Source organism: Dermacentor andersoni, chromosome 6 (genome assembly GCF_023375885.2).
Source record: "Dermacentor andersoni chromosome 6, qqDerAnde1_hic_scaffold, whole genome shotgun sequence".
NCBI classification, from domain to species: Eukaryota; Metazoa; Arthropoda; class Arachnida; order Ixodida; family Ixodidae; genus Dermacentor; species Dermacentor andersoni.
The window spans coordinates 57,299,300-57,320,849 of NC_092819.1; the positions used below are offsets into that span (position 1 = coordinate 57,299,300).

At 46.8% G+C, this 21,550-nt stretch overlaps 1 protein-coding gene across 9 annotated transcripts in view; it reads left to right on the forward strand.

Annotated features, from left to right (window-relative positions):
* sif (still life) overlaps positions 1-19,451 on the forward strand; it is a 305,006-nt gene extending 285,555 nt beyond the window's left edge. For 6 of the 9 annotated variants that reach the window (XM_050171630.2, XM_055066567.1, XM_055066571.1 and 3 more), the window contains 8 exons: positions 761-793; positions 5,568-5,762; positions 6,401-6,509; positions 7,500-7,679; positions 9,159-9,277; positions 9,912-10,088; positions 10,771-10,958; positions 11,833-19,451. In XM_050171630.2, coding sequence (XP_050027587.1) covers positions 761-793; positions 5,568-5,762; positions 6,401-6,509; positions 7,500-7,679; positions 9,159-9,277; positions 9,912-10,088; positions 10,771-10,958; positions 11,833-12,583 — 1,752 coding nt within the window. In that variant the 3' untranslated portion in view covers positions 12,584-19,451. The remainder of the gene's footprint in view (positions 1-760; positions 794-5,567; positions 5,763-6,400; positions 6,510-7,499; positions 7,680-9,158; positions 9,278-9,911; positions 10,089-10,770; positions 10,959-11,832) is intronic. The other 3 variants (XM_055066570.1, XM_055066572.1, XM_072288749.1) reach the window with 1 other exon arrangement.
* The last annotated feature ends 2,099 nt before the right edge of the window (positions 19,452-21,550 follow it).

Below are 21,550 nucleotides of genomic sequence, written 5' to 3' on the forward strand. Positions count from 1 at the left end.
GTTCCATTTTGCGTACGCAACGTATAGACACAGAAACAGTTTTCGGGCGTCGTGTCATTGGAATTTCGGTGACGTTATACTCAGTCAAGCGATACGATGATATGGCAACATTACAGTGTGACAAGGTGGAGTGTCGTGCCTCAACTTAAACGTACGACAGCACTAAGCGTAAGCATATGAGCTTGAAGCAATGCAAGAGTTTGGGTTCGTTCTGTAAAACTAAGTTTATGCCAGTAGCGTGTTTGTATTTTGCCATTTTTTGTGTGTCTTCGTTCTCGAAGTTATCTCGCGTCGTAAAACTATTCGGTATGCTTTTGTACAGCCGTCAGGCGCGTTCGCATCATCCCAAGGGAAGCGTGTACGTCGGTATTCACATGTTCTATGTTGGAACTGGCATCGGTGTCCTCCTTTATTGCTTTTGTTTGCTCGAGCGTAGGGGTCAGATGTTGCAGCCCTATGTGTGCTTGCATGCTTAATCGTCGTCGTCCCTTTTCGTTAACGTGCCGCGCAGAATGTTTCCTGGAGCTCATCAATTTCCAGACGTTATGTGTTTGCTTATTTCGGAGAGCACTTACTTTGAAGACTGCAAGACCTTGTGTTTTAAAGATGTCACTGTTGTTTAATTAAACCTTTTTCTGTGTTAAAGAGTGCCCCTAGTTAACGGCAGTTATTTCCCAAGAGCGTGCAACCGCACCAGAACTACACTCAAGTCGTCATCCCTGAAAGCCGCAAAAACACCATTTTCGGCACTTCTTTTCAGAGGAAACCCCCTAGTACTAATGAAGTAAGCAAGGTGAGTGACATTCGAAGTTTAGCATGCCCATTCCGTTCATGCTGAATGCATGAGTCGAGTACGACACTGTTCAGAGCACCCTGTGTCGTCAATGTATGAGCTGGACAGCGCAATAAATAAATAAATGTATAGGAAAAGAAAGAGATTGTCAAACGCTGTCGAATGTTGCTTTAACGTGAATGCGTTGCATTACGGCTCCGCAATCGGCAGGGTGTTCGAGCGTCATCATGCAAAGCCTGAGCCGTCGAGTTAGGCTGTGGTCGTGTAGTCGTTGTGTACGTAAACTGAACTATAGGCACACGACGTCACTATGGCACATGCTCGAATATCTGACGTAATGCTCGAAGAAGCCTGCTATGATATCAGCAATGCAAAGATGAAATCGCCCGGATTGGGTTTGTTAAATTAAGAGGAAGTATTAGCTCGGGAGCTCCTGTGTCGATGCCGGGTAACGGAGAAATCATTTTTGTAGGCAATCTAATAACTGTTTTGATTAGCTTTGTTGTGTTTAAAAGATGTTAAGATGAAGTAGCTGTAGCTAGTGGAATATTAATTGATTCCATCAGTTTTTTTTTCGTGTTCCTTTAAATTGCAGAATTGCAAACATCTCTAGCATCAAATTTTCAACGCTAACTCAACATATAAAAACGACATCACGATTCTATTAACAGGTCCTAATGTGCATCTAATGCGAACAACATTTATGTATTATACAACTGTCTGAAATATAGCACTAATCACTGAGTCGGACATAAAGAAATCGCTCGTATACGTTGTGTACAATTCGACGCCAGGCTGTAAATTCATATTTCACGTTGGTCCACTTCAGATGCTCTAACAGGGTTAGTTTACAGAATGTTGATATCAGTTTCTGATGCAAAGCTGTAGTTTTGTGAACTTCATGCTTCTATATATACATATATGTCTTTAAACCTACCATATTTTGGCAGAATTTATATAGAAGTTGAGGCTTTGAAAGAAAGCTCTGTTCCATATAGTTGCTAGAGTTTAATTTATTCTCTTAATTGCAACAAATTTAATTCAAATCGCTCCTGCGACACACCTATGAAAGCATTGCTGCATCTTACACGTATGTGAATAAAAAAAAATCGAAGCTGGGGCCCGAGCTAAACCTTCTTCTTAAAATGGCAATATCTTCCGTCAACCAATGGCTCGTATGTTTGGCTCTCTTCGGAGTGCGTTTAGGAGACTGCAGAAGGTCTCGCGGATAACCGACATATTGACATCTCTGAGGCTTTGCCCATCGCGTTTTTCGTTTCTTGATAAGGCGGCTATGGGAGGTCCACAGTAAGCTGAAACTAGGCCTCGCCTACATAATCTGACATGTCTGCAGCACTAAAAACGGGACAGACTACGAAAATAAAGGGCGAGTTGGGTCCGCTAAGCCCACCGGGAGCTTCGTAAGGTCGTGAACCAACCAGTAATTGTGACCGACTTCTTACTTTATCCTCATTCACAAGCTCTCCAGTTTATTGGACTTTCAGATAGCTATACGCATAATCAGATTTATTTATCCAAATTTCTTCTTAATGTTTCGTCTATCTGCTTTCAGGATCAGAGAAAGAAAGTTGGGCATTTGGTATGACTCAAATACTGTTTCATTAAAGTATTTGTACCCCATTCAAATAGTCGAATTTTTTTTAGTATTCAAGCGCTCCTACGTCGTATTTAACGTGGTTTTTTTTTACATAGCATAGGGTAGCAACTAATGGAAAGGTATCTTCGTGCGGGTCGACCAAGCCATTCAAAAAGCACTTGGTTTTCGAAAAAGGAGACAAGTGGTAAACCTTTGAGGAGGACACTTGAGGACACTCTTCAAATTGTCCACCCAATGTGCCACAGGCATTATCGAGCATTAATTAATGCACGTGCCCGGTGCATGCCTTCCACAAACTCGTCGCACACGCACCGTTTTTCTGCATAACAAATGAGCACGTGGTGCGACTTACAGCTCTGTGTACTCCAATCTTTTTTTTTATCTTGCCCGAAACACATTGCCTCGTGAGCTCGCGGTGTCGTTGTGGTGGCTCTGATAAAAAGCTTTCCGACTGCTTTCCACATCATGCGCAAAGCGTGACAATCTTAACGGAAAACAAAAAAAAAGTATTGGAGCACGCATTACTCACATTCGATGCACATCGTCTTGTTACATTCGCTTCTGTTCTGTTCTCGTCTCGTGTGTACGTTTTCATTCGAGGTATACACGCCGCTGTGTATATGCTTTTGGCGGTTGTGGCATTCGTAGTCGTCAAACACAAAATGGAAAATTTGGCGCATCTTTCGTTCTCTTTTTCTTCTTGACGCACTGAGTGGAGACGTCATCTGCACTTTTTGCTGCCTTCTGTCTTTTTTTGGAGGTGAAAGGCACCGACCGTCCCGGTTGCACTTGCACCAGTTGTGATGTTGCCCGCTTCCTTCTTCGTGTTATTTCTTTACCGTCTTTTTTTTTCTCGTCTCTTGTGAGCGGCGTGCTGTGGCGTTAGATGAAGTTTGATACTCTTACCCTGTCGGTACATTCCTCTTTTACTCTTTACACCGTATCTCTTATTCCGTGGTTTCGAATGTTGTACCACCAAATTACATTACAAAGTCTCAGTCCTTACAAGCGCCAAAAGTCTCGCTTAACGCACGAAAGTGATGCGCCTCTCATCACCTGGCATGCCACTCAGACTCAGATGTGAGTGTTTAAAAGACAATGTCTTGAAAGTACGAACGCTCGCGATCAAAGCAGTATGCGTGATTAGCAAGAGTGCGTGGTAAGAACGCATCACTCTTTTAACTGTAAAAAAAGAAGAAACCGAGCGAAACGAACACAGCCTATATAGCACAAGGCCGTTTCAATCCGATCCATAACGTCACGCTACTGGCCCGAAATTTCCATTCACAAAGCTGGCGTGATGAAAGCAGTGAGGTCAAAATCACTGTTGCCTACTCGGGAGCATCCCCATTAGATTCCACGGCAGTCGGGCCAGTAACATGACGTCATGGATCGGAGGGAAAAGGTCTTGTGCTATCTAGGTGGCGTTGGCGAAACCGACAATAACTAAACAACCGTAATATAAAATACATAAAAGAAGACACTCCTAGACGTGTTTCGTATACTTACCTAAAGAGATATTGGAGTAGGCACTGTAAGGGTACGTCTTAAATCCTAACTGTATCTAGATATAGTGAATCTGTTCTCTTATAAGTTCACTTCATTTGCATTTCACAATAAATTCACGTGCACTGGCGTAAAATATTGTCAGTTTGAATGTGTGCTATGAAAGTTGCTTAAGGTCCATCATTCTCAATGTACGAGTAAAACTTAAAAAGACACTTTTACGTAGTGTAAACAGGCAGCATCCGCGGATGCCATCATATCTCTTGAGCGATACGCGAGTCAGACGTTTATCAGGGCTCAGTCGTGAATGTCCCTATATTGATATTTAGTGTGACTGCTGCCCATTGACATTTAGTGCGACGAAAGCATACACTTCTGGCGACGGAGCGCAATGCCCTTTATCTTTCAGGAGACGAACTCGATGTTCTAAGAAAAATATTGTTAATTCACCTTTTCTAACGATGCCAGGATGCAGAAGATAGCTGAAATTCTCTTTGCCCATATAGTGTACATTGCATTGAAAGTTCATTAGTAGCATTTGAGAAAGAGTGTTTATCTTTGACCTGAACAAAAATATATTGCTCACTATTGTTTGATTCCGCACCAATCATTGACAATCGAGCTAACGGGCCGTTTTTTAACCCGTGCTTATTGAACCCGTTCGGGGGAGCTTCCTGGACCTTTACTGACACTGAGAGCGGTCACAGACGGTTCTCATCCCGTCCATTAAGAACCGCGTTTACAATCTAAATTCATTAGCTATGTTCATCTTCTGACGACAGTGAGAAACAGTACAACCTCTTCGGTAGCGTTCTAGAAGAAACAGCAAGGCACTACTGAGCTAGCTTGCAAGTGCAGCCAAGGTAGACTTGTCTTCATAGTCTCGCGATAACATTGGATTTGCTTGCAAAACAAATCTTTTGTCGCTGAATGAATCCATCCCTCGCGTTGTAGCGATGTTAGATTAGTCTTTAGTATCTCAAACTCTTTTCACGGTACTACCTCGTAGCGAAAACTCCTGGAAAGAAGGGGGGGGGGGGGGGGGGGGTCTTATCGTACTCTTACGGTAAACGAGGTCTTGTCCACACCCGCTTAATCTGACTTGAGCGTCTACTATTGGCTCCGATTGAAATCAGAAGAGCGAAGCTTATTGCTTTTGTGAACAGCCTATAGGGAACGCCTGTGAGCGCTAATATTGATTAATGGATCGACTCTGACGCGTCACGATGATCGCGCGCGACGCATCATGGTTAGTCACGACTGCTCACATTCATGTTCTTACGTTAGCCTGCGCGTTGCTCTTCGCATTTCAGTCGATGCTGGTCTGTAGCACATTTCCAAAAGTCACTATGTTAGTTCTATTCTGTTTCTGTTAGCATTTTATTTCCTTCAAAACATCTATAAAACACGCAGGAACTTGTCAAACTTAGTCAGAAAAGAAGGCTGTGCTTCGAGAAAAAAAGAACACACACAGAGGTAGGGACAGAGGGAGTTTTCGTCCTGGCTGCATAGCTGCATCTTGCTTCTTTTGTGTGTGTGCGCAAGCTATCGTTATGGCTAGCGGAGCCAGGACAGCGCGTACAGTGAGAGGGTTTTTGCGTGAGCGTTGCTGTTCCTTCCCCCCTGGACGTCGCCTTTCCCCCACCAAAGCACCTGAACAACCTGCTGGAGCACTACCTGGAGCCCATGAAGAAGGAGACACTGCTGTCCAACGCCGAGATCAGCGCACTGTTCGGCAACATCCAGGAGATCGTGAAGTTCCAGAGGCAGTTCCTCCAGAGCCTCGAAGAAGCCATCGCCGCCGAGCCGGACTTCCATCGGCTGGAGCACCCGAGCCAATTTAAGGTGCGCACCGCTCAGTTGCGACGTAAGCCGTGTCACATAAATGCTGCACTTAGGAAAGACAATATAGGAAAGGTAACATACTCTCTTTTTCTCACACGTTTTACAAAAGAACGTAGTATTTCACAACTGCTTCAACAGTAGCGGTAGCATAACTCCGGGATAGAACATACGTATGCACACTCTTCGCCAATATAAAAGAAAATACTTCATCTGCGTTCGAACGACGATTCTTGCAAACGTGCCATTCTGAACATTAGTCACTTATCCATGTTATGTTGTTGTTCTGTTGAAGTATCTTGCTCACAAATCTTTTCTTCAATACAAGCCCACACAAAAGAAAATTGCCGGCTTTGAAAACAGATACGGCGTTCCCTTTCATATACTGAAGGAGAGTGTACCTTATGTGAAAACTATATTGTAATGACTCGCAATATGCTATCGCGTTATTTATTCTTGCTAGTTCTCGTTTTTTTATGCGTCAAAGTCATATTTCACGTCAAACAGATATAGCGGGGACATCTTATCGCAATGCGACACATATAGATCCTTCGCTGCTTTTGTTATGCAGTGCTGTATGTCTTTTACATTGTATGTCAACACATCTCATACTCAATGTTCTGTCTTTTTTTTCTTTACAGAACGTGTTATTTGCCCTGGGCAACTCCTTCCTATACTACGCCGACCAATTCAAGCTCTACAGTTCATTCTGCGCCAGTCACTCCAAAGCTCAAAAGGTCTTGCACCCGAGTAAGTATGGTTCTTCTAAACATTTCCACATTTACAAAGAAAAAAAAGAGAGCGAGAGAGAAATAGCGCGCAAATTGTCTTTTTATGTGTTGCTCAGCCGTAGATTGAGGTCGTTGTCATTATTACCGCGTTGTGCAAAGCCATGTCTTTATATAGAAGTTTATGTAACTTGGATTAATAAATACAGACACCGGCTAAAGCTTGCTGGCGTAGCTTGATGTCATTGGTACATAGTGGTTGGATTATATAAAACTTACGTTGCGTTACGAATAGTACCATCAATATCTCGCTTCCGCATAAAAGCAGTTTCATAGTCACTGTCTCTTGAATAAAACATAAAAAAGGCCCACGTTTTTCTCCGAGTGAAGACGATACACTCGGTGAAGCACTTATAACAGTTGTGTGTTAAGGCGTGTCCACGACTGTTTTTGGTGCTTTGATCGAGTGTGTGAGTCTAGTTTATCTTTTAGCCACTCGGTTATTCTGCGGAAATCCCCAAGATTGAGGAAGTTTCGTTAAAGGAGAAAATTGTGACAAAGTCTTAACAGGGTTCTTAAACTGCGAAGCTTTCTTCCTGAGAAACCCGTATGGGTCTTCTTTATAATTTCATGCTGCTGCCACGTGGACGACAATTCTTCCCTTTCTTGTAGCTGTTTTTGCATGCATAATAATGCAGTAATTGCGTCTGCGAGGCAGCCATTAAAATCAACAGCGTGACATATGAAACAAGGTCTGAAAGAAAATGCGGGGACACACGCACGTTTTGACTACCAACTTATAACGTCAACCCGTGTCCCATGTTGTTGCTGTTGTTTCTTTTGCTACTTTACGTAGCGCTGCTAATTTCAGCTAACCAGATGCAAAGGCTCGAAATTCGTCACGCTAATAAGCGGCTCGGCCTTCATCAGAGATACGCTCGCGCATGTTGATCGGCGATTTCCGATGTCGCCGTGAGCTCGATGGCAGTCCGCCCCTTATTCCGTCGCCCAGGCGAAGGCAACACGGCCCTCTCGGACTTCCTGCAAACGAGGAATCCCAGGGGGCAGCACAGCTTCTCCCTCGAGTCGTACCTCATCAAGCCGATCCAGCGGATTCTCAAGTACCCGCTCCTGCTCCAGCAGCTCAAGCACCTCACGGACCCCGTCACCGAGGAACACCACCATCTCGCAGGCACGTCACCCTCCCTGCCCTCTCCTTTATTGTTACAGTGTCCTGTACTCGATGACAAACTTTTGCTATTAATATTGTGTTAGTGTGCCCCACCGCATCAAAAGGAAAAGGTTACTCGTGATTATGAAGCTCTGTCTCCCGCGTGAAGTCCAAAAAAAGAGCGGCGATGAGTGCCATGAATCCACTTGTGTATTTCTGGCGGCTCGTTAAGGTGAGGACCCACACGGCTCAGATGACGTCGATGGTGACGAACTTAGATTTCATTGTGAGATCCTTCCGCAAAACCGCACTGCAAATACCTTCTAAGCCTCCGCGCACCAAAACATAGTTCTGGTGGAACGCCAGCGTTCAAAGGTCGAGTTCGCCTCCATCGTGACGTCACGATTATGAGCTCACGTAATCACCCGGCGCGTCTATAAAAATTATCTGAAATGGACAGCGGTGTATTTTCCATTGCATTCTTAGGTTGTCGCCGGCTATAGTCAGTCACACTAACATTGCTGCGAGCCACCGCGAAGTTTCGAAGTTACGAGACGCAGTACTTGTACAGTTTGAAGCATGCTTTTCAATTCCACCTTATACCTTTCGTTGCTTTTCTTCGGTACCTTAACCTTTCACTGACGAGTGTTCCCTTTGGACAACATACCAGAATCTTTTTTTTATTGCCGAGTTTTGGTGTTGAGTACGAAGTTTCTGGCTAAATATCTTCGGCCAACACTGAATGACAGGCAGCGAGAGCCATCTGTCGGTTGAGGGCAGGAACGCCGGACGAGGAAGAATAAGTTTGGCACTCGACCCGCTGTCTTTTGAAAGAAAGGTCAGAGGAGACAGACCCGTGCAAGATATCCTGCTGCTGTAGTATCACACATCTGATGCAAAGCAAATGAAATGTACGCCTATATGGTTCGCATATGACGATCTGTCTATGCAAATCCCAAAGCCTCAGGTGACTTGGGGTGAACCCTGCTTCCAGTTTTCTGCCTGTGGTTTCCCCACACCCTATTACTGGAAAAGCTTCGGCAAAATATTTCTTTTTCTCCAATATGCTTATTTTGATGTGTTTTGCGCATCTACAGAGAAAACAAATATTTTTTTTTCGGGGATATATATATGTGCCGTCATTAAACTATGAAATAAATGGCACTCGTTTTAAAAAATCAGTTCTACAACCAAGAATGCAGTCATTTATGTCCTCTCGTAGTACAGACGACGTTGGCTCAGTAGCTGTGTATTTGTGCTGAAAAGCACGACGTACAAAGCGTTCAATTCGTGGCCGGATCCCGGTGGTGTCTGAAAGCAAGAGAATCGCCCGGGCATCATGCTTTGCATGCACGATGGAAGTACTCCAGGTGGTCAAAATTAGCCGGCGTACCTCTACCACCGCAGCGACACTGCGTGTGCCGTGATGCTTTTCGGGACGTTTATTTATGTAACTAATCAGCGGCGTTGAAGTTACCCGCTTTCTGTGTCAACTTGCAGAAGCCCTCAAGGGAATGGAAAGGGTGGCCGAACACATAAACGAGATGCAGAGGATCCACGAGGAATACGGAGCCATCTTCGATCACTTGTACCGGCAGCACGTCAAATCCTCAAAGCAGGTAATCTGGCTTCCGTCCGTTTGCAGTCCTTATCCCTCCTCCCATACACACGCGCGCCAAAGGGAAAACAGCTACAAATAAATGTTTAAACTGAAACATAATCGACGGTGAGGTAACCATCTGCACTGGGCATCCACACTAGCTAGGAGTAACCGCGTTTGCTGTCTGTTTCGAAATGGCCGAGAACTAGTCCGACTGGTAATGGCTACATTCACATGCAAAGAGCAGGGAAATGGACACAAGGAATAGCTCGCCGTTTTTATGTATGTGCTACACTAGGCTGATATTTGTAACATTATACTTCAAACTTTTGGATCACAGTTCCCATTTGGTGAGCCTCCTTCCGCGCTGTATGCCGTTGGTAAAAATATATTCGTGGCGTTTCATTATTTTTTTTTTTTGAGTGGTTAGAATCACTGGACCGCTGAAATTCTGAAGATAATAATGTCATACTCGAGTAATGGGTGTATTACCCGTATAGACTATTGTTCCATTCTACTAACACTGCGTTAGCGTTTAGTTTAAACACGACGTTTCCTTAATCAGGAGACCTATGAGTGCTGCATTCGTACGCAACACCAGGTGTCCTTTGGTCCCCTGACGTTGCACTTTATTTTATCTGTCTCATGGCCAGCATGTGGACTTGAGCCCTGGTGAGCTGTTGTACTATGGCGGCGTGGAGTGGCTCAACATCTCCGAGTTCTTGGGCAAGATCAAGAAGGGACTGGAGTTGCATGCCATGTGCTTTGTGTTCAAGACGGCCGTGGTCTTCCTCTGCAAGGAGCGCATCAGGCAGAAAAAGAAACTCATGGTCAGTGCTTCTTTGCATGTTTCTCATTACTGGTAATACATAAAGTGATACCCTGTGTTTATACTGGTTTGCAAAGCCCCCTTGTGTGTCATATGTGCCTCCGAGATATGTGACCACGCAAAATTTAACTTACGATAGCAGGTTACAGGTAATGTTAGCATAGGTTCATGTATTCTTGTCTAAGTCATCGTATGTGTCACTTGTCTAAACACGCCGAAAAATGCGAGAAAAGTAAAAGCAAATAAAAAATGGCACAAAGGTGTGCACTAAAATCTCGGAGGCAACAGCCGTCATTCGCCGAGTCGCGTACTATGCTCACCTTGCTAGTGCAAGTTCGCCATAACTTACATGCCCTATACGAGATAGTACAATGTGAAAACAGTCAAACATAAGAAAGTTAGAGCTCAGATACGCCATTGGCAGTGAGCCGATGACTGCTTTGTTTTATCCGATAACGTTACCTTGAGATTAGCATTGATTATAAAAATTTTTGACCCGGTCGCTCAAATCAAGAAATGACATTTATTTAAATACAAAGTGATATAAGTATGAGAGAGTATACGGGAGGGATAAAGCCAAACTGCCGAACATTTTTTTTTCTTCGGTGGCCTAGTAAATCATTCCATCGCCGTAGACACAGTAGGCTTAGTTTGTAAACAATTACGTCGTGGTTCTTTTCCAGGGAGGGTCGAGCAAGAACAACTCAGCCGAGGTGGAGATAATCCGGTACCAGGTGCTAATACCTGTGACTGAGGTCCAGGTTCGAGCCAGTAGCCAAAAGGATGCGGACTCGCACTATCTCTGGGAGCTGGTGCACCTGAAGTCACAAATACAACGTCGCTCAGAGAAAGTGTACCAGCTTTCAAACAGGTATGCACTTGCCTCAATCGCTTTCGTGCACGATTACCGCGGACTTAGATGGAGGTTCAAGTAGAGTGTTGAAGGTTCATGTGCAGCACAGTCAGCGCAAAGCATCGTTTTGAACACAGGTTCAGTGTGCTACGTGCGTAGCAACAGCAGCGTATGCGCGAGGATTTGCAGCAGTAAGTGCTGCTAATAAATATGACTGATGTGGCTCGACAGCAGCTGGAAATAAATAGCTGGACCTTGCTGTCTCGCCTTTGCTGCTTTCATCCGCGCTGCTTCGCGATATATAAAATACAAGTTAGCATATTATGCTGATCCCAGTATGAAATAACACAGAAGATTGGCTGTACTGGTGTGATTAATCGACGTTTTTACATGCTTCTATGCTGACGCGCGAAATCAAAGTGGATGCCAGTCGACTGGTTCGGACGTCATGACCTTATACGCTAAGTCAGCGGAGAGGAAACGCCACTGTGTTGTTCCTGTGTAACAATATGCTTACTGAACCAGTCAGTATGCACCAACTAGTATAACCAAGTAAAATAGCGGCGTGTGAGCAATGATCATTTTATCGTGCACCAAAATCAGCTCATTTGGACACTGAGCGAAGACACAGTAGCCTTCAGACGACAGTATCCCTGTTTTACGTTCACATTGCTTATTAACGTCTAATTTATATCACTGCCGTCATATAGCTTTTCCTATTAAACCACGCCTTCTCTCACACTGCAATTTTCCTTTTCTCGAGAGGATCCTAAGAAAGAGCAGACAGGAAGTTGCACGAGGCCAGCGTGTCCGATAGGTTTGGTATTCGTGCCGTATGTGGGCGTTGTTGACACCCCGCGGCGTTCCTCTCTCTCTCTCTCTCTGTGCGCAGCACGAGCGAGTTCCGGAACGCCTTCCTGCGCACCATCCGGCAGATCATCCGCGAGTCGGTGCGCAACATGACCGTGCCGGCGACCCGGCCGGCCGTGCGCGAGAAGCCCGGCACCCTGCGGCGGCTGGGCGGCAACGAGGGCTCGAGCGCCGCCTCGGCGGCGTCCGCGATGCCCTCCACGTCGTCCATGTCGCGCACGCTGAGCGGCAAGAAGCGCAACAAGTCGTCGCAGCGCCACTCGGCGGGCGACGCCATCGAGACGTACGACAACGTGCCCTCGTCGGACCCGCGGCTGCCGGGGCCCAGCTTCCGGGGCACGCGCAGCCGCACCGTAGCCGACTCGATGAACGGCATGAGCGCGTCGGCGCGGGAGCTGGCGGCCGCCGCCTCCGAGGAGGACTCCGAGCGCTCGGACCGCTCGGACCGCTCCGAGCCCAAGGCGCCCACGAGCCTGAGCAGCGCGTCGTCCCTGTCGTCGTCGGGCGCCACGGCGCGGTTGATCCAGTCGAGCCAGCCGCCCAGCTCGTACCAGCCGCCGGCTGAGCAGGCCGGCTCGCCCGTGTGGAAGCCCAGGGCCTCGTCGGCCGACCGCGCGGGGCCGTCGGGACTGAACAGGCCCGACGTCAAGGAGCAGTTCTTTGTCTACGAAGACTACGGCGGCGCCGCCGTCTACCAGCAGCGGAGCCAAGCGCAACAGCAGCAGCAGCAGCAACAGCAGACCCCTTCATCTTCCAAGCAGTCCGAGTGCTGACTGGTGCCAAAGTATAGCGCCGCCCACCGCCGCCGGGTCTGCGGCTCCTGAGCCGGGGGAGGGGGGCGGCTTTTGTACATACGCAAGCTAACTAGTAGGGAAACCGGCGCTCAAAGCTCAACTTTTCACCATTCGCACGCGGGCCAAGTGGCTGGGGACCCGAGGCGCCAAGGCAACCCCCGGTTGATCTCTCGCGCCGGCGGCGGACAAAGGCGCGTCTCCTCTCTTTTCCCGGATCAGAGTACCTGACTTTTACATCGGGGGCGAGGGATAACGCTTTCGTACACCCCCACAAGAGCAAACCGCGAAGCAGCGCCAGCGAAAAAAAAAAAAAAAAAAAAGACGGCACTCGCTGAAGCAACGCTGCAAGTATAGCGATGCTGGCGCCTCCATGCAAGCTGCTCTCGCACACGTTTCCAGAGCAACCGCTGCGGAACGTTGTTGCAACTTTCTCCTCCTCAAGAAGCCGGCTCCGTGTCAACGCATTCAAACGTGCTTCCCCCCCCCCCCCCGCCCACTCTCTCTTTCTCTCGGTCTGTCCTCGTCATGCATTTGTTTTTCTTCCATCCCCGTTTGCTCGCGTGTCTGCGCACCGTTGCGCCAGTCGCTCAGCCGATGAGCTTCTTTGTGCGGCCACTTCGACGTGCTCTCGCCGGCCGTCGCTGTCATCTGCGTTTTCCCTGTACATACTCGTCGTACTCAACACACCCCCTTCGACACGTGTTTTAAAAGAAAACCACTACATCGAAGTGCGCGACACTGCGGCGACGGAAGAGCTTAACTCGGCCTCGCGCAGGACGCCGTTCACGCATGCATGATTCGCTAAGCCTACAGATGGAATAACGGGCGCACTATAGCTCGCCGTGTCTCCAAAAGCTCGCTCACGAAAAAAAAATAAAGAAGAATCATTGCCGCTGTCGCAGTTTTGCCTTTTGTTTTTCGGGGTCGAGTATGCGAACCTTCGGTTTGTCATGGAAGCCACCTTCGACCACTGAGTCATCACGAAAGCCGCGCCACCCGATTCGGGCGAGGTCAAAAGGGGAGAATGAATGTCAGATGTATGAATGACTCGCATTTTGTGGCACAAACGCTTTTCATATGTGAGGGGCAGGTGAATATCACCGTCTGAGTGGCCGAGACTGGCTGTCGTGAATTCTCTGCTATCTCACGCTGTCGCTGGCGGTGCTCTGCTATGGAGAAGAACGTAAGAGATCGGGCAGCACTGCCACGTCATTGGACGAACCTTCAAGGGTAGTTTATACGTTATTGGCTTGGTCTCGACTATGGGGCACGGGCTATAGAAATAAAAAAAAGAAAGGTGTTTTCGTCTTTTCTTGTGCCACATTCCGTGCCCACCTTAGACATCAATAACCACGCAATGCTACAGTTACGTGAACTTGCGCAGGAATACGTTCGGCCCTTCGGTAATCGTTGGCTTTCTACAGGCATCCATGCAGTTTTACCGATGCGCTCGTACGCATTTCGCTGCTTCGGCAGGATCCCCGTTGGCAACGCTTTTGAGGATAGGCAAACTTTGAACGAATCTTGCAGGCAGTCTCGTTCTTCTTATTCTGTTGCAATTGTTTCCCGTGCCGATGAGTTATTGTCTTACTTTCCCTTCTGCGAAACCGAAAGCTACGACTGCGGACACTGCGCATTCGCGCACGCACGTACAAGAGGGGACCAGGACAGCCTCTAGTAGACCTTCCTAGAGCTCCTTGTGGTCCCGTTTTACCGCGGGTCACCACACCTCGCCGATCTCGATTCTCCGTTTACTGTCGGGGGCTGTTCAAATAGAAGGACAGGGGAGCGTCCCTCCAGAAGGATTTGCGGTCGCTGCGCTCCCTTTTTCGTTCGTGCAACCCAGGCGGCCATGTGGTCATTTTCATTAATCCTATCGCTCTTTCTTTAGTCTTTTGAGGGGTCGCAAACTTCGTGCAAACGTATCCTGTGGGCGACTGTTGAATGCAAAGGGCCATTCGTATTTTGTATTTCACCATGTGAATATGTCGATTCTAGTCTCTCTGCACTTGCGGGCACCTCGTAGTCGGTTTACGTGACGCGACTCATCTATAATGGCTGCGCCATTGGCGATGGTTCGAGATAAGGTTTCAACACACTAGAGGGGGCATTGCGATGTTTCCACCCACTTGTTCATTTCGTGGTCATTATTTAGGGGCAAGCCGTGCCGGAGGTTGGGGGGCACTCACACCTGGCAGCAAAAAACAAAAAACAAAACAAATGGAGCATATCAAATGCGAGGCATACGTGGGTTCCCATTATCATACGCAATGTGGCACGCCTGCGTTTGTATGTGTGGCCCCACTATTGTAGCGTGGAGCGGTGGAAGATGAAGAGCGAAAGCCTGCGGATTGCTTCCTTTTTTTTTTTTTTTTTTTGCCTTGGACTGAACGACGCTGCTGAGAACAGGTGGCGCTGGTTGCCCCGCGCACGAACTGGAAAGGTGGCAAGGCTGCCTTGAGAAGAGCCGCATTCCACTATGCGCTCGCGTTGACCTGCACAGTTTTGCATTGCTGTCCTTCTCCCTCACCCTCTCTCAATGCTGACGGTTAACCACGTTCGTGCGACGCAAGCTCGAAGACGTCGCCTGTGGCAACGCGTGACGAAGCCACCTGCCGAAGTTAAAAGCTCCCTGCTCGACCTCTTCAACGGCACTCGAGGAAGGGCCAAAATTACTCGGCAAAGAAAGAAGGCATTTGTTTTGCTAGTGTCTTGACGTTACTAGTAACTGGTGTGCGGACAACGCTTATGTGTTTACCAATCCTGTTATTCACATCGTTTCTTTATTATTATTATTTCACGTGCAGAATACAGACCCTCCCTTCCTTTCCCCTCTATTTCCCCTCACCCATTTTATGCGTACCGCAAGTTGGACTGTGGGTGTTTGGAGACGCTGTTTGTACAATAATGAACTGGAATCGACAAAAAAATGCTGACAAAGGATTGATGGAGATGTGTATAAATAATGCGAGTTGTGTCGAAACCATGCTCAAGCCGTTTTTAAGACGATGTTTCCCGACGACACATCCATGGGTGAAATATAGCGTGGCCGGTGAATTTCATTACTATAAATGCATGAATGTCATCACATCTTTTCATGGTACATCGTTCCCTTGTCTGACACTCAGTGCGACGCAAACGGTCTCGGCATGTCTTACAGAACACACCGAGAAGAAGACGAAGAAAAAAAAATGAAATGCTATGGTGAGACTTTTTACTCCATAGATCAAGAGTGTATTTAAAGTAAGTAAAAAAAAAGGAGAGGTGTGTACTTCTAGACCTATGCTACGCTGTCTTAAATGATATGAATTTTCCGCTAGTCTTCGTATATTGCATTTGGTGCTGTGTATAAACGAAATGTCAGTGTTGTTTCCTCTCGTTTTGTGTTCAGTTCGGTTCTTTCGTAGAGGTGTGTAACTATACTAATAGAGGACATCACTTCAGCTAACCCAAAGGGCGTTGTTCTTCGTGCGACGTTGACTCGTTATTTCTTTCGCCAAAGTACTTTGTCTGATGTGTTGTTGCTCGTAGATGTTCTAGCCTCGTAGGAATAAAAGTACAGCCCATCTGAAAGAAAAGTTAACTAAAAGGTCGGTCTGGAGGTTCGTGGGAAAAAGGAAGGTCTAAATACACAGAATGCACACACAAATAACACACTCACACACATATATACACACACACAGACGTGTACCAAGAGACTATGATATATACTTATGTATATTATACAAATCATGAAATAACTAGCGAAGAAGAAAATAGGCCGTGTAGGAAAAGAGGAAGGCTTAACGGCTCGAGAAGCTCACTTCATTCGATGTATTTATGCGATAGAATTAGAGACGGCGTCTACAAACTAGCCGTATTTCGAGGAGGCAAGCAGTGGTGAAGATGAACTGAAATGCTCTCCTGTAGAGTTGGCCGCGATATTAGCACGGTGTCTTGGGAAGTCTTGACACCCTGAAGGGTGGGGGAGTATTTTCAAAGTGACTGGGTGTCCTGTACAGGAGTGATAGTTCGGAGATGGGAGTGCGGCGAAGAAAACCATGAGCTTCTTTTAGAATGTGGGTCGGTTTCGGCTCCATACGTGTAGTGTCGTTTTCTTTCTCTATCTCTCTCTCTCTCTTTCTGATTTTCTTCTTACCAATTTCCTTTTCTTTTCTTTTCTGGTAGTGAGCAGGAAAAAGAAAATATAGCTCTACACTTATATTGTACACTTAAACGTGTGAAGAAACATATTTGACTGGGTGAAAGTGTGCTGCTTTTGTGCGTGTGCCAACGATTGTGTGTGTGTTTGTGTTATGAACGAGTTCGAATGTATACTGTATACAATTTTTCGTTTTTTTTTCGTTTTTCGCTACGTCGTTGTCAGCGTGAGCAACAAGGATCAACCACTTTTTTCCCTTTACTAGGCCGCGTGTCATTACCCACGTGTGAGGAGATGTCTCTTTTGGAGGGTGGTGAAGTGTTCCTTTTGTTTTTGTCGCGGTCTGTAGACCCGATTTCGTGGGGTGTTAGGTAAGACAATACTTCAGCCTGTGCTTTTCGCACTCGTGGCCTCTAGGATTGCGCGTAGTGAGAAGAAGAAAAACATGGTCAACCACTGCACGTGGCTTTGGGGTCGTGGCTGCTGTTAAATGTTGCGTATTATTTATTACGATTTCTTGTCGCAATGTGTTCTCTGTTATTCTCGCCGTCTCTGGTGACCATCCTTCGCCTTATTTTATGTCGTTATCGTTCGTCTCCCCATCAACAAAAACGAGCTGTTCCTTTTCTCTTGCTCCATCTCGGCGCGCGAAGTAGGCCAGTACGTGACGTAGGTGCAATATGCTTCGCGAAGCTCATATGTGGCGCCGAGTTTAAGCGAGACAAGCAAAACTATGTAAGAGAGGAGCTAAATACACGAGCGTCGGATCCGATAAACGTCGATTCGTCAAGTTAGTGGTATTCGCGCAAAAGGCGAACGTTACGTGTATATATGTACTTTAACTGGTTCGTGTACAGGTGAATCTTTTTATGCTTATGCCGTTTAGTGTGGACTCCCTATCCCTCCAGGTCGCTTTTTCTTACTGCATAGAATATAATAATACAAATATGCTGATTGACGTTTCTTGGCCTTGCGCTTTTTCTTCTTTTTTTTTCCGCCTTCCGGCTATCCTGTCGCATTGTATTCTTTTCTGTCGACAGCTCGCTTTCTTTTTTCCTCGTTCTTTGGGCGCGACTTTGGTAGAGAGCGTAAAGGTGTGGTATGCACTCTAAAAAAAAACAGAGAGCTTTGACAACTCCTATATGCTGGTGTAACTGCTCTTCGATGTTTTAACTCTCTTCGTCAAGAGTTGCACACACCCAAGGAAAGAACAGCTGTACTGGGTGTGTGAAATTTCGGAAAGGGGGTCTATATGTGACAAACAATTACTCTCGCATAATGGAGTTTCCAGAACTCCCTTGGTTCTTTGAGACTTAGCGTCGTCTTGCCGTGCGGCCAACAATGCAGTAGTAACGGCCCGACTGGAGCGTACATCTACATAGCTGTTCAGCGCTGTCGCGGGCAGTGCTGCACCGAGGCAGAACCAACTTGCAGGGAGTGATGAAGACACACGTGCCAACGCAGTGAGCAAGACGCGTACGTAGCTGGGCTTCTTTCGCTATTTATCGACGAACAACGGGGCAGATGGCTGTCCGCACCGGCAGAAGCAGCTTTTCTGCGTCGCACCAGTGAGTGCTGCAATCGAGCAGGGAAGCTCGCACAACAGGGTTTGACAGCGGATAGTCGGATCAAATAGAGCCAAGAATCACAGACCACACGGCGCTTCGAAGCATTTTTGTTGTGTTCTTTCTAGTTCTCTTGGGTATATTTTACCCGAGAGGTGTACGTAGCGTACTTAGTTGGCAGTGTTTATTCGAACGTTACTATATATAGGCAAGCTTACTACATGGTTTTAGATACTGGTTATTTACTCAGCAGCGTGAGCGTTTACAAATGAATAGTTTACTCTGCTTGTCGCGACACACTTCGTCCTTTTATGGAACGAAAGAGCCTGAGCGAGCTGCGATACAGTTCTGTACAAAGGAGGCGGCATTACAACTCCTGGTTATCTTGTACACTGCGTGATCTGGCGGACGCACTAATGAAGAAGAAAAAACATAATGAGAAACAGCGTTCGACTGACTATGTATGTGTTCTGTGGCAGCCTGCGTGTGCTGTCCATAAGATACGGCGCAGCGTAGCTTTTTTTTTTTCCTTTTACACTTGTAATGCATGGTTCAAATCAAAATTTCAGGAAGAACACCTTGTTCTCGTCATTTGTCCACACATAGCTGCATCAGCAATTGTGCAGTATCTAAAGTGCAACCTCGCAGCAGCCAGTATCAGTGGCTGGGAAGATGGCTTTAAATGGATTCCATTGTAAACTTTGTACAAAGGCGTATTCCTTGGAGTTGACTGGAACCTGCGAGCCGTTTTCAGTATGGCTCGTAACAGTGTGCCGCTCGCATTTCTTTTAGAGACAAGAATTGTTCTTCTGTCGGCAAGACGTCATTGTGGACTGTTGCTTGGCTTCGGGAAACGAATGATCTGCGTGCTTCTGTTCTTTGGAGCGCAGCCATTTGCGCATGAACGTCTCAGCATTTGTTTGTTTGTTCAGGTCTTTGGCCGCGCCTGTATTTATGTGTTAAGTTGGTGTTCACGAATGCGGTGATCGCGAGGACAAAATGTGGGTGTCGCCTCTCGCCGCCGAAACCACCGAGACAAATTGATGTGGTAACTACGGTACCACCTACTATCGCAGGAACACTTTTAGGGTGATTTCCTTTGACAATGAGTGAAATAAAAGGGAAATATTAACCACGCTGACTGCTCGTTCAGTGTCCGTTATTTCGCGTCAACCCAACACCGTCACAGTCCCGAAACAAGGCTGTACCGTATGTCAGGAAAGTTGTTGTAAAATGTTGAATCACTGCTTCGATAACCGCTCCCTTCGAGACACGTGTAAAACAGCTAAAGTAATCTTTATTCCCAAGCTCAATAAGCCCTGTGACAACGCTTATCTTATACCCATTTCCCTCATGCCATGCTTGGGCAAACCGCTCGAGCATGTCATGCTTAATCGCTTGAATAACTACATGGGAGACAATCAATTATTTCCGCCAGGGATGATTGACTTATGCCGGTCACTCTCTCGCCAGGATGCCATGCTAAGGCTCAAGCGCGACCTTACTCCTACGAGTGGTCGAGATACCCAAGCCATCTTGGAACTCGACCTTCGCCGTGCCTTTAACAACATAGATCATGGCTCTATCTTACGTGATTTGAAAATTATTATATGTGGCAGCTAGAAAGCGCATGACTACATCCAAGAGTTTCTCACCAGTTGCACAGCTGTCATTAGACTCAATGATCAAACTTCTCCGATCACCCTAGGTAGCTTGTCACACATCGGGGATCTGTGCTTTCACAGTTCTTCAACTTCGCTGTACTTCTATCGCTACGATGATGGCACAATTACTGGATCTAAAATTTTCTGTATATACAGGCGACGTTACATTACGGACGAAGGGTGGCTTGAATGGCCACATTCAAGATTCTTTACAAGAGGCGGCAGATGCAGCGGCTACGAGCTCCGGGTTCGTCACCCTCGAGCGCTCGCCCCCAAAATCCAGGCTGTTACTATACCATCAGCTATTAAACGCAAGACGCCCAACTTCCAGATTAATATAAACTGGAAAGAAATGTCCGTCGTATAAAAAAATCCGTTTATTTGGCATGCACGTTCAGTCTAACCGATTCAATGCTTATGCACTTCAAACGATCGCAGCTAGCGTCGACCACACCAAGTGGCTTAGAGGAAAGGTGTTCCAAAGCACGTTGGTCTCCGCGAAGCAGAATTGCAAAGACTGATACATGCCTTTGTCGTCAGTGGAATCACATACTCCCTCCCTTATCTCCATCTAACTAAGGCACAGGAAGATAAAGTCAATTCACTCAAACGCAAACTCTACCAATTTTGCCCATGAAGAGCCAAATCGAGCTTCCATCGAGACACTTTTGGCTACAGATACCTTGAATACATATATAATGAGCTCGCAGAAGCCGACCTGACAGCCCAATACCACTGCATATGCAATAACCACCCCGGTAAGTACATACCCAGTCGAGTAGGTACATCCTAAACTCCCTGAATATTACTTAAGCACCCATGTCCAAGAAGCAATTTAGTACTCCCCTCCACATTCATGAGCGCCTTCATATCCCTCCTCTTCCTAACAAAGTACATCCTGTTCATCGCGAATATAGGAAGCAAGAACGAACTAAAACCCTACAGAAGCACTTATCTAAACACAAAGACGTGGTCTATGCTGATGGCGCAGAGTATCAAGGTGGCCACAAATTCGCGATAACACTCATAGACTCCAGTAGCAGGGTTGCGACGGCTGCCTCAATGCTGGCCTCTTCGGAGCAGGCGGCGGTGGCATTAGCCACAATCATACCCAATCACTCAGTAATTGTACAAGTGACTCTAAAACTGTCCTATACAACTTCGGAGAGGGTCGAGTTTGCAGGGCAGCCCTACCAATTTTATCCAATTGTCTGCCATCCCAGCTTCTGAGTTTCATATGGACACCTGCTCATGCAGCCCTCGTCGCCAATGAAACGGCCCACGCCAGTGCTCGAGATTTCACGAACCGAGCGCAAGATACCCTATACGGAACGGTTAAGACGCCTACAGTTTCCCTCTCACATTCGCTCCCAAAGATAAGCTTCTTAGATACCAAGACATTTGCGGGCATAGCCGCTAGCAAGCGGCTATGACCGCAGAAGGTTAGAGGGTTCGGTGACCCATGGGTAACCGAACCCTCTCACCTTTAATGTGTATGTCATCATACAGACGCGAGGTGCTATGACGAACAAACCCGCACTTTTCGCTCTCATGCCTACGTCACCTATTCCATCCT